The sequence below is a fragment of the Zosterops lateralis genome (genome assembly GCF_965231275.1).
Source record: "Zosterops lateralis genome assembly, chromosome: 2".
NCBI classification, from domain to species: domain Eukaryota; kingdom Metazoa; phylum Chordata; class Aves; order Passeriformes; family Zosteropidae; genus Zosterops; species Zosterops lateralis.
In genome coordinates this window covers 51,552,884-51,566,712 of record NC_139763.1, presented here as the reverse complement: position 1 = coordinate 51,566,712, position 13,829 = coordinate 51,552,884, and the positions used below count along the sequence as shown (strand labels likewise).

Below are 13,829 nucleotides of genomic sequence, written 5' to 3'. Positions count from 1 at the left end.
ATGCCAGTATGGCTATTTTCCCTCAGTTGTGTGTTCTAATATATTTATTGTTTTTATTGTTAATGTTTTTTTAGAAGTTAATGCAGCTGTAATAGTCACCAGGCTGTTACATTCAAACCTACTATTTAGCTTTGACATCGAGAGGAGTCCAGTCTCTGGATTCAAGTTGTGGTGCACTAAAAGTCTTTTTTGTGAAACAGTTTTTTGTTCAATCCCTTCCACGCATGGGGGATGTACAGTCAAACTCCAGACTGGATACATATTTTATTTTGAGTTATAGTTTAACCACATGGGGACCATATGGCAGTTAAAGTGAAGAATACCAGCTTTCCAAAGGAGGTCCTGAACCATACATGCTTTGCTCTCACAGTACAGGAGACTTGCAGATTGGGAGTGAGAATACACATCTAAAATCATCACTTTAGTGCTTGACTCACAAATTTTGAGAGACTTTAACTTTTTATCAACATCCCTGAGGGAGGGGACCTCTAGTTTTATCCCTCTTTCATCTGATTTTGACAGTGAAATTGGTTTTCTGTGATAGTCTTTTATTCTGTATTCTTCTCTGGGAACACTTGTCAGTCATCAAAATTCAGTGGTTCTCCCAGAATCTGATACATTTTCTAGGGCAGAAATCACTTCTTCAACTTCCACAATACGAGTTCTCTGCTTCAAAATGGAGTTACAATCTAAGGTGAAGTTTGCAATTGTAAATTCATAAATACATGCAATTGTAAATTAGAATTCCTAAATTCTATATGCAGAGCTAAAAGTAGAATGCTAATGCCACTTGCATGGGTGGCATTGCAAAGGTTCAGTTAACTGGACGTACTATTATCAGGGTCGCTTTTGTTTTAGAGGACATTTATCTGAGTACAGTAACCATGAGCTTAACTGCATGAGGAAAGAGTCAGATGGATCTAACACCCATTGGCTTCTTCTGTTATTTTAGTGATATGAAAAAGCCATTAAATTTCCCATTAGAATGAGCTATCTTGGGATCACATAGGTCTATGTCTCTTCCTGCCGAGGAGTTCCAACTGTTCGGTTTGATCTACATAAAGCTTCTTTTCAAGATCATTGTATGGAGATTATTGGAGGTGCAAGACTTCCATGCCATGAGAACCTAAGAATTGACATGTATGTGATTGATTCTTGTTAGCCAGTTACTTTTTCTTGAGGCTGATATTTTGCATCTGCTTCTTGAGCATGATATATAGATATGTCTCATTAAGTGCTTACATAAATTTATGTAGTTATTATAACTATATACACATATATGATGTTAAGTGCAATTGCAAGCTTTTGAGTGCACACAGAGGGTTCTTTCTTCATTTGATTATAGTTACATGACAGAGATAGAAAGAAGGAAAAAGGTGTACTGTTGACAAATCACTGGGAAAAAAAATGAAATTACTATCTCAAGACTACTTGATTACAATGCATTTCTTTCACATACTTCATCAGTTACATGATAAAAGAGCACCTTATGCTTCAATCATTTCTCACATGAGACAGTTCTTTTTCATTTTGCTTTGATGTAAGTCATGGTTGTGTTATAATACTTAATATTCTATTAATTTTGAATTAGGAAGATGTAAGCTGCTGTTTTGGTACATGTAGGGTTTGAATGTGTATCAAGGACATCAAAACCAATGTTAATAGAGTTCCCTTTGTAGTATCTGTAACTCAAAATACATTTATATTTTATATAGCTGCCTGCCTTATTTTTGCATTTGCTTATGTTCTAGTTGCATTGCTAGTTGAAGGAATCAAACTTCATCCTTTGTATTCCAAAACTGATCTTCAGTCTCCATTTTTCTAGGTACTATTTCAATTATCTATAATAGACAGGTAAAATCTATTTTAAATAAACTACAGCTTATTTTTACTTTTACTTTAAGCTCAAACATCATTAAAAAGTCTCTGAATTTTCTAAAGTATGAGTAACATGAGCAGGTAACACCCTTTTTTACTTTACCTTTTAAAAATTACTTACGCTTCTTTGGTTTGGTTCTTTTAACACTATTTTTAAAGCTTGATGATTTTCAGTTAGTTCCACAACACCAGCATTTAGCCTAATAAATTAGCAAGGTAGAATTTAGGAAATATGCCAAACCAGAAAACATTTTACTTAATGGACACTGTGGAAAAGACTGCTGTCTAGCCTTTGTCTGTACCTAAATAAAGAGTCATAGAAACACTAAAGTTGGAAAAGATCTCTAAGATCATTGAGTTCAACCTTTGTATCTCCTTCTCTGCTTGTGTATTGGCACACAAAATTGCTTTTGCTATTTATAACTAAGGTTGTTGGACATAACTTACCAAAAATAAATGGAAATAAGCAAGTAGTTTCTTCTGATACTATTTACAATGCAATACATGTTACCTTTCTTCATCTCCCTCTACATCACTCCCAGTGTTCCCAGTCCATTCATTCTAATCACTTACTTTGAATTCCAACTCCTTTCTGGTTATGTATGCAGAATTTTCAAGTATTCTTTTATAGTTAAGTAATCTTTACTAAATATGAATTAATATCTGTAAGTGGAATACAGGATGTTAGACTGTCCTAAAGTATGAATCTCTCTATGTTTTGGAAAACTGCCAAGTAGATAATCTGTGGTATGAAAACTTCTTCTAAAAACACAGTTCTTTTTAAGAAAATAATTTGATACTTCAGATCTGTGTGCAAGGGGAATTATGGTTGCACACTCGCTGTTCAGGATGAAAGTTGTTTTAGGTGAAGTAGAAGCCTGAGAAAAGTAAACAGGGAGAGTGAGGTGAGAAATGGATTCAGCTTATCACAACTAAATTTAGCTATCAAAAGGAAGGTGTCTGTGGTGAGGTATCTTGGTATCTTTCTGTGCTTTATAGTTAACAGGAGCTTAATCAGCAAGGCTAATGTTACAACATCAATAGTGTCCCACTTCTGAATGAAATCACTTTCCAAGCTACATTGTCCATAATGGAAAATTAGATTCTTAGCTCGTGGTTAGATACGTACGTTTAGATACAGCAGTTCAGCTGTTCTAAGTTCAAGTGAAATCCCACTTGATGTGTCACATAGCTCTTTACTTTGATTTCTGGGACTTAAGCTGGTACACATAGCAACCTCCTTCACAAAAATTCATCAGGTAGCTGGGGACAGTCTTTCAAAATAATTAATAATATAGTCCCAGATATAGTCCCTGATACTTGTTCATATGGGTGACACTAATTGTATATAAGCACTGTTTTTGTGCCAGCTGCATAGGTGATTTTTTCCCTTGTGTCATCTTAACCCACCTTTTTTTGCCAACTGCATTGTTTTCCATCCACCTGCACTGCCATGTCTTCACAGATTGTTGCGTAAGCAGTGAGTGGGTGCTTGTGTTCTGTAGTTTGTGACAGTGAGACCAAAGGTGTAAAGCCAGCCCAGGGAGGAGCTGAGTGAATCCACTCACAAGTGTTGGTACTCATAATCCTCCCAAGAAGGATTGCTGTCTGGCTCTCCAAAGCCCTCAGACCTGGAAACCTCAACATAGTGACACACAGCTTGCGTAGCATGGCTTGTATGTCCAGGAGCCAGCATGGCAAAGACCAAATACTTCCCCAGAGAAATTGGGAAACACAGAGCTTTAGCAACACTGTTTTCCACAGTGCACCAGGTAACTGAAGGGAATGTTGTATGTAAACAATTTGCACAGCTCTGCCTTGATATAGAAACATGGATTTGACACAGTAAAATTAGAAGAATTTTAATCATCCATTTATGTTCACATCTTCCTTTACTTAGTGCATCCTGAAACTACTACATGTCCTTTTCCACAAAAGATTCTTCCCATCTCCTTTGAACCCTCTACCTACTTTCTCCTCCTTTCGTAAGATTTTGTTCCCACTGGAACAAGTTCACATATTTCTGCTAAGTATAATCTCCAGAGCTGCTTTTTCCTTGCTAGCTTTCTAGACCAACTTGCTGCATTTTGGGATTGGAAAATGTACTCATAGAATCAAGCTAGCATACCAGCAGTAGCAGATACTCATGACTGTATGTTTGGAAGTTAAAAGTGAAGGTAAGAATTAAGATTGTGTTCAGGAGCAGAGAAATCTAAAGTGATGGTTAAAATCACTGCAGTTTACGGGAGAGCTTTGTTTTTAGTATATCCTTTGTTGAAAACAGGAAATCTCTTGCAAATATGTTGGGGCAGGTTTTTTTCATTGTTTAGCAGTACACATACCAGTAATTCTACTAGATTTCAGTCTTTCTTGTGCTATTTATTTTGCCACGTTTCTTGAGGTCTTTCTTGCTAAATGTGGAGAGGGTTTAAACAAATATTAAGGCAACCTTAGCTAAATCCTCATGATAAATTTGGCTGTGATGTCAAAATAGCTTCTTCGCCCCACTCCCTGTCATTCCTTCCTAGAGCTTCACATTAGAGAATCCTCCTGTCACAAGGGAAGCTTGTGTGAGAGCTGACTCTCCAGAGCCTATTCCAAGTCTGAAAACAGACAGTGCTGTCAAGTACAGGACAGATTCTATTAAGTAGAGAAGACTTTAAACTGCCAAGTGGATCTTGACACAAGAGAATTTGACCCTACACGTACAAGTTTCAGCTCTGTTTCTGGAATAAATCTGTGTGACAGTTTTTGGGTTTTGCCTTTTTCAAATGTGCAACTGTTTGGTCCACAGAATAACACAGTTTAAGTATAGGAACACCATTTGCTAATGTCAAAACATTGTTTATGTACAATTTAATCTCCTGTGATGGTGTATTTACTTGCTGTATACTTGCTTGAGTTATTTTCATCAAGAAATTCTGTCTATGTGTTGCTTTGGCAACATCTTTGCAGAGTTTACAACTTTGAAAAACATGTTGGCATCAGCTATGCAGTCCTTTTAAACAGCTGCTCTGCAGTCATGCTGTTTCAACATGCCACCACACATGGCTGAATTATGCAAATAGTTAATATTAAATGACTGAGATACAAGAACAATTTGTACACTTGATAAAGTTGGTCTGTGGAGTGTAACTTCCATTCATGTAACTGAGTTAGTGTTCAACAATTTAAAGGCTTCAGCATGTTTCTTTTGACTTTGTTTCTTGTGTATTAAAGGCAGCAGTGGACAGAGAGAAGGTATATGGCAGGAGTATTTTAAAAGGCTGAGGGCTTTTTTTAGTTCATTACTAATAATTCAATGAAAATAGAATGTGCATCAATGTAGTTTTCCAGCAGATGCTAAATAGGTAAGATATAACAAATATTTGTCATTCAGCTGTAAACACAAATTACTCTTTTCTGGTTGAGAGATGAAACAGAATGTTAATTATAAAGAAGGCTAATATAGTAATAGTGTTGCTTATTGAAGACAACACCATTTGTAAAAAGCAAGCAAACAAAAACATTAATATTTTAAAACATGTAAAATCATCTTAAAATTTACATTGAAAGGCTTTTGTACTGATGTTGCTGTTCTAATTCTACAATAATGAATGCTCTAAATACTACTACTAATAATAATAATGCTTTAAATTCTGTAACTTATTTTATAGTAATCATACCTATTACATGGGGTGGAGGGGGAATGTTAGGAGGCATGTGTGGTGAAAGGTGGCAAAAGAAGATCTCCAGTTAAAGTCAGAAAATGCTATGTTTTTTCCTTTCTCACTCTACTGTACATCTGAGTAATCTGTTTTGTTCAGCAAAGTATTAAGGAAAGATTACATTTTTAATTCAGGTTGTTTTCAAAGCAAATTTACTAGGATATCCATAAAAAGCTGCATTTCTATATGTTCTCATTCCTTTTTCCACACTGGAACTTACATTTTTCACAAAACTTCTTTTCCATTCGGATCCTCTTTTTGCTGTATATACTCTAAAGGTTCTTCATTGATTTTTCTTTTCTAATCTGGATATTAAGAAATATTCCTAGTTACGTATTTATAAAATTTCTGTGCAAGACCTAGTGCTCAAAAGTACAAGCTGTCACAGTCCTTCAAGTTAGATTTGTACGCTCCCTCAGCCTAAAAAAATAAATGCAAAAAAATTCTTTTAAATAGAATGGAAGTCTAAGTTAAAAGAGATAATGTGCTTCTTACTACACAGTAAATGTTCTCTTTTACAGCCTTTAAACAAGACAAAAATTGAGTTGCATAAATCTGTGCCTATTTTATTTCCTTACTTGCTAGGGTTTAATTAATAATCTTATTAATTATAGCAAGGATATATTCTTTTTTACATTTACTGATGCATGTTTGGTGAATATAATTTTTTTTATTAACAAAGCAGTATTTATAGGTTCAAATGTAATTTAACTGAATAACTTACTGTTGTTCTTTTGTGGTTTTATAGGAACTAGCCACAATGAAGCAGATTATAATAACTCTACATGGTAAACAAAATCTACCTCAGTCTCATATTGATGCAAAAAGTGCAACTGGAAAAAAATCAGTCCCTCTGGTAAAACTGCTGCCAGAACATGAAGAAGAAAATATATTTACACCTAAACCAACATTATTTGTAAGTACAATGATAAGAGTAAGTGCCAAAACTTCTGATGGTTCTCCTCACTTTTAAAACAGAAAAATGTGCATTTATCCTTAAGGGAGATGGGTAATTAATTCATTAATTAATTATGGAAACAGTCAATGAGGAAACAAATTAGAGTTTGATATTTTTTAGCTATTTGGTTACTTTCTATATCTTAAGTTCACAGCAAACCAGATATTTTTTTTTTTAATACCATTGTTGCATTACAATACTGAGTGGCTAGCAAGATTATAATAGTTGTAGGGATTCACAGACCATGTATACTAATTTAAATCTACCATGATTGTGTATAAGTGGAGTTTGTGCATACCTATATTGAGAAGCAAGAGCAAGGAAATAGGTGTATTTCTGCATACTTGAAACTGATGTATATTGATGTGTATGTGTCTAAATGTATATAAAAAATAGAACACCAGTATTGATATCACTTCAGTTGCTAAGGAAGCCTGATGTTACAAAACCATTATAAAACCCTGTTTTATTCCTTCAGAAACTAAAAGCTTGGATTTAATATTTGAAGTGGCCCACTTCAGATGCAGTGCCTCTGGTAGTGGAAAGCTTCATGAAAATGGTTTAGAAGTTTCTGACTATGACTGTATCTGAATTGATAGATTCAAGACAGCCAAATTGCAATGCTGAATCACAAAACAAATCATAACTCCTATTTACAAACTTCACAATGCTATGTTTTTCTCGGGTAGACTGTGTGCATCCACACTGCATAGCATATATGCTGATTCAGTTCAAAGAGAACTCCTTTTTTCTTTTTTGTCTTTTTTTTTTTCTTCTTTTGTCTTTTTTCTTTTTTTCCTGGTAGAGACTTTAACATACAGTGTCTTAAACGATACTGGCTTTGTAGTGTAGCACACCATGTACTGGGTTTATAGCACAAAAACTAGGAAATGGTAGCAACTCTGGGACATGATGTGAGGACGTTGGGGGATTTTAGGAGTTCAAATTTTGCTTGAATTGTATTATTAGACTAAACACACACTTATCCAGTGCTGTCTCATCCATAGTCCTTTTGGCAGTGCTAAATCATACTGCCCAAACTTAGTTTTTGATGAAGTTCTTAGTGATCTGAAACATAAGCAAATGGTTTGTGTAGATGATCCAGGGTTCCAGTGAATAATCTGTCCTGTCCTACTTAGGGATATAGAAACTGTGTAGGAATCCAGAAAAACTGCATTTACATTGAGAAATTGTAACCGATTTCTCTCTGAAAAACTTTAGCCTTTGCAGACTTTGGAGTAGGGAACTGAAAATGGGCAGATGGCACAGGTTTTCTTCTTAGATAGGAAAAGAAATCAATTGTCCTTAGAAAATCCTGCCAGTCTAGAATTTTCTAGAATTCTAAAAGCTTGCACAGATAGAGCAGATTTGGTTTTGTAACTGAAATCTTCAAAATTAATAAAGTAATTTTTTTAATGGAATGCTTTTTAAGTCTTGGAGGAAAGAATGAATAGAGAGCATTCAGAAAAGGGAACTAGAAAGGAACAAGTTTAAGGACAACAGACTGAGACAGTGCTGACTAACTCTGGGAAATTATACCCAACCCTGGAAGCAGAATAGTCCTTACTTTTTCTACTTCCACTTGATTAGTTTTATTTCTATTAAAACTTAGACTATTTTATTTTATACAAACCACCACTGAATTTGCCACAAGCAATCCTGACTGTGTAGCAGTAACCCATAGGATTACAAAGACAAGGAAAAGTTGCTCACAAATAATTCTCTGCAATTAAAATACCTTCTACACAGTTAGAAAACTACTGTATTCTTTTATTTCCAATTAATTTTTTAAGAACTTTTATGCAGAATTTTTTATTTCTGCATGAAGAGTTGGGCAGTTTTGGCACACCTAAGATTTCTTTTCTAAGATCCATTCCTTTCTCAGCTGGAAAACACAGATGTTATTTCAAATGAAACCTATTTATGGCACAGTTGATGATTGTTTTCATTGTGACAGGTATTTTTTAAAAAATTATTTCATTTTCACCATATAATCTGCTTTTTATAACCTGGAAATAGGGAGGTTTTAATACTGGTATGTTGTAATAGTACCTTTAAATGAGTAGTCTTGTTTTTGATATTTGCATTTAAGCAAAGAACTCAACTGTGAACTACATAGGAAAGAGACTTGTGTAGATTGTTTAAATTGTGTAGATTGCATGTTTTTGTTCTGTTCACTGTCTCACAACTAAATGTTCTTTCTTTTACAGACAAATAAAGAGGCACCTGAATGGTACAAGAAACTGCAGAAGAAAACATCAGCATAGCATTTTTCCAAAATAATTCAAATTAATCCTTTGGGGAGCTTTTTATTAAAGAAAGTTATTTTCACCATAATTATGCCCACTTTACTGTAAAAGCAAACAACTGTTTTGGTTTTAACTGGTTTTTTTTAGCTGTCAAATAATTTTATGCTTCATAAAATAATTTTTAGATCTGTCATGTAAATAAAATGTGTGAAAAATGATGCATGCAATATTTTTTCTAACATTTATTTCAATTTTAAAAGATAAATAAACACTAATGTGTTGTACACATTATAATCTGGGCAGTTACAGGATGTATTATTCAGAATGTTCAAATTAATGCATGTTTCAGCCTTTGTATGTTGTTTTTCCTGGACCCTGTGTTTCATTCCACATTTCTTGCAACTGTTCTGGCTAATGGAAATTTTCAAAATATACATACATAAGTATCAAACTATATTGTACTTTCTATGAAGGAAATTCATGTCAGGTGGAAAAAAAAATCTTACTGGCCTTGATTTGTAGTTTATCACTTGATGTAATTTGTACAACCGAACAGGCATTAAAAATACTTTAAAGAAGCAATAAAATACATCTTACTTATCAGCACTGATACTTAATGGGCTAGACAGTAGTGGAGTTACATCAATGTAATTATAAAAGTAGAACCATGATGGGTGAGGACTGTAGTGTATAATGGAGAAATGGGTAACTTACCATATTTAATTGTATGAAAATAAACCCCCAAGTCCAAGAACACATTGTTTATTCCACTTCACTCTCTACTCTGACTATACAAAGTTCTCTAATTTTTCAAAGCATTCTTGACTGCATATGGTAGGTTTCTATGTATAACGTAAATATAGATCTTTTAAATATTGCATAGTGAAAATATTGCTCAGCTTTCATTTAAGAAAAAGCTCCTTCTTCTTAACACCTTTTTCCTTGACAATATCTCTTAAATTGATTATTTTTCTAACCTGGACATGAACAATAATTTTTTACTATATAACACTGAGCTGTATCAAGCTTATGATTCCCAGATGCACTTTTCTTAATTTTCCAAGTTGAAGCACAGTAGTACTTCCTCTGCTCCAGGGAAGCTTCAGTTTCCTTTTTCTTTTCCTTTTCTTGTTCTGAGAGAGCAAGGTAAAAATGCTGGGAATTGCATATCAGAGGTTTAAAATTATCGCTCTGTGAGTGAGGGAGGCCAAGTGTGTAGACAGAAATGATAATCTTTTATTACACTTACTGCTATTCACTGGGGAAAAAATCAGACAAGCTTTTGGGCTCACAAACCTTCAGTACAGTCATTTCTGAATAACTGGTTTTCTGAAGTCTAGGTTTTATCTAACATCTATTTTTATGTGAGTAGAATCCTTAACTTTCATTTCCTATGAAACAGCTCCCATATGCAGATACTAATTTTGTAGGTTGTAATAGACACATTATATGATTCAGTCCCTAACTGAACTTCCCATACTATTCTGTTTGTCTGTTATCAATGAATAATTAATAAATTGTATTATCTAGAAGGACTGTGAGCTTTTTTAGGCAAGATACTAGTTGGAATCTTAAGTATTTACAGTTTGTTTTCCTGTGGTATCTTTATAGAAAAATTGGTGAGATACAGACTGTAAGGAGGGTGACACACCCACCTGAACAAAAAACGATCAACAATGCCATGTTCTGCTGGAATAGTGTCAACCCCTGGCAAGTTCACAGGCAATACCAGATTTGAGGGAGTAGTCTGTACACTGGAAAGAAAGGTCTCAGAGCATCTCAACAGGCTGGAAATCAGGTCAACAAGAACTGTATGAAGTTCAACAAAAGCAGTTGCAGCCTCACATCCAGGATGTAATAACCCCAATATGCCAATACTGCTGCAAAGCAGCTTGACAGAAACAGACCTTAAGGTCCCAGTGGACAACAAATGGAATATGAGTCAGTAATGTGCTAGCCAGCCGCATCCTAGGTGGTTATTACCAACAAGATAGCCAGCAGATGCAGGGAAGTGATCCTTCCCTTCTGTTTGACAAATGGGAGGTCACATCTGGAGTCTTGCGTCCAGTTTTGGGCTTGTTCAAGAACGGCATTGACATATTGCAGTGAGTCCAGCAGAGGTGCACCAAGATGATCAGGGGCTGAAGCACCTGATGGAGAAGGAGAAGTGGAAAGAACTGGACTTGTACAGCATTAATATTAGTGGACTTACAGGAGGAACTTGTAGTCTCCAACTACCAAATGAGATGGTACAGAAACAACAGAGCCTGACTCGGAGCTCAGAGGTGCACAGTAATAGCGTAAGAGGCAATGGACAGCAGATGGAGCACTAGAAAACTCAATTAGCAATTACCAAAAATACTTGTACTGTAAGGAGGGTCAAATACTGGAACAGGTTGCTTAAAGAGATGGTGGAATCTTCATCCTTGGAGATGTTCAGAACTCAACAACCTCCTGAGCAAACTGATATAATTGGACCTGACTTTGAGATGGACTAGATGACTGATTTTCAGAATTCCAATTAAATTACTCTGTGGTGTTATTCCTAAATAACATGATAGCAGATAGTGACGTTAATTTACTTTGTACCATCCAAAAGGCAAAATTCTGTTTAATTCTTCCATGGAAATGCAATACACAGGAACGTTTTTACTCCTGAAGAATAACTCTGCATTGTAAATTTCAATGTCCTCCAGGTAGCCTGATTTTCTAAAAAGGCTGACAGAAAATTAGGCTGATTTTGTGGTGAAATTTTAGTGATATTTAAACAATTCTTCAGATGACAAAGGAACCTAATCTGTCAAAGGGTTGTGGTTTTTAGGGTTTTGGGGTTTTTTTTGTTTTTGTTGGGTTTTGTTGGGTTTTTTTTTTTTTTTTTTTAATTATAACAAGATCCATCTTTAAATGTGCAAAAATTAAAAGTAATTTATTAGAATTTACTGATAACACACAATGCTCTTGGTAAATTCTGGTAATACATGTGGTCCTTGTGTAGGGACCCTCAATATGTTGGGATTTTTAGTTGAAGACTATTTTTCCTGAGTCTTCACAAGAATGCAAGGCTATAATTAATTATCTAGGAGGAGACCTTCTAAGCTTCTCATGAGAAAGCTAGAATGTCACTTAAATATAACTATTCAAACATGAGATGCCCTACAGCAAAAATTAATGAAGCTTTTAGCTCTTCATGTTATGAAAAGGCTCAGTTGCAGTACCTGTACAGCACTTTTACTGATGTTCTTTCCCACAAACATAGTTGTCAAATGAATTATTCTGAAATTCTTCTTCATGCTCTTTGCAGTCTCCTATTGTCACAGGCCTTGTGTCAATGATGTGTGAGTCAAAAATAATGAAGTAAAGAGAAATTTCGAAGGGTAGTCATGCATGTAAGCAACTTGTGACTGAAGTGCCCAACCCATATAATCATCTTCAGTTCCTCTTTTTCAAACCAAAGGGAGCAAAGCCAAAAAAAATCTCTATCCACTATTACATTTCTTGGTACATTAAGTAGGTGTTACTTAAGTGATAAGTTTCGTAAATACGTGGGTTGAACAGGGAAGAAAGAAAGTCAATGCTTTAGAACAGGTTAGGATTTTAGAGGGGGTTTAACACTCTGATTTCTCACCTTTCTGTCCCTTGTTCGAAGCCAAGAAGCTGTAGTGCATCAAGTTAATCTCTTGTTTGAGGAAAAAATTGAAAACATAATTGCTTTTTTAATAAGGACCTAAACTTTTAAGGCTTACTGCTGAATCTTGTGGTCATAATTCACTGGCACTGTAGTTTCTAAATATTTCCTGTACAAAGAAACAATATGCCTTTTGGATTTGTAGTTCTTCATTTCCTTCAAGACTTTCTGTACAAATCAGCAATGAAGCCTTTTAAAAGAGGAACATCTATGAATTCAGATATTAATTGAGAATTTGTCCGTATGGCTGGGATACAACTTCCTACCTCCTACACATTAGCCATTACTTTCTGTTTCAGTTACACTTTTTAATGATACCTAATTTCAGCAAAAAAAGAGGAACACTTAAATCTATTAAACCTCTGACATTTGCAAGATGGTCAGGCAGAATTCTTTTACTCCTGGTAGGTATTCATTAACTTCCATGTCTTTGAAAGACGTGACTCAGAGAGCATGACATTGTAGAAACAAATTACTACCTTTTGAAGAAGTATTTATGTTATTATGTATATGTGTCTCAATCAGTTGTCAGTCTGTAGCACATTTACATGAAAACAGATTTATACACAACAGTTTGAGTCTGTAACATCCTGTCATCTTTCAGGGTTGTGCTTATTAGGGAGGTCTGAGGAAAGCATTTCTCTCCCTGTTAACATTACATTTAATAGATCATATGCCAGACTTCTTACTGAGTCAAAGAAATGTATCCGTGGTATTTTCTTATACTAAAGAATATCGAGAATCTGTATGCATTCTCGACCTTTGAAAATGAAACAAGTATCTCTAGAAGATCAAGTTTTGCTTAGTGTCTTTGGGCAATATTATCCCCTTCTTAAATTCCTAGGATTGATTGGGAACTCTTGACCTTTAAAACGCATGCTTCCGCAGCCTAATTAAGGCAGTTCCACTTTGGGTATTTCAGACTGAAGCTAGGCAGCAATCGGCAGCAGCAGAGGGTGCCAGCTCTCAGGGGACAGCATCGTGAGCGGAAATGGACAGCACTTGGGAATTGTGGAAGAGCGAGTGGCGAGTACTGCAGAAGCATTTAGCAGTAGAAGAAGTAGGTGCAGCTCTTCATAGACGTTAGACCCTCTGCAGCTCTTTTAAGCCCTCTGCTGACAGCACAAGAACCACAAACTTGCTTCCACAGAGTTCATTTTGTGGAGTTCCCTGTGTTTCTTTCCTCACTGATAAGTTTTCGTAACACTAAATACCTGTGGTTTTTGTTTATTGGTTTTTCTTTCAGAGAGAGAAAGACTTCTTTTTCTCAGGACGTTTGAACTAGGTTTAAAAAAATGGTGTATTTCAATCAGCTTTCCCTTTAGAGGATGAAGGGGACAAAAACTCCCAGC

The 13,829-nt window shown here is 35.3% G+C and overlaps 1 protein-coding gene across 2 annotated transcripts in view; it reads left to right on the top strand.

Annotated features, from left to right (window-relative positions):
- The window catches only part of PIBF1 (progesterone immunomodulatory binding factor 1), a 105,884-nt gene extending 95,773 nt beyond the window's left edge, over positions 1-10,111 (top strand). The window contains exons 17-18 of one of the 2 annotated variants that reach the window (XM_083885088.1): positions 6,334-6,501; positions 8,754-10,111. In XM_083885088.1, coding sequence (XP_083741214.1) covers positions 6,334-6,501; positions 8,754-8,810 — 225 coding nt within the window. In that variant the 3' untranslated portion in view covers positions 8,811-10,111. Of the gene's footprint in view, positions 1-6,333; positions 6,502-8,753 lie in introns of those variants that run through there. The other variant, XM_083885090.1, reaches the window with a different exon arrangement.
- The last annotated feature ends 3,718 nt before the right edge of the window (positions 10,112-13,829 follow it).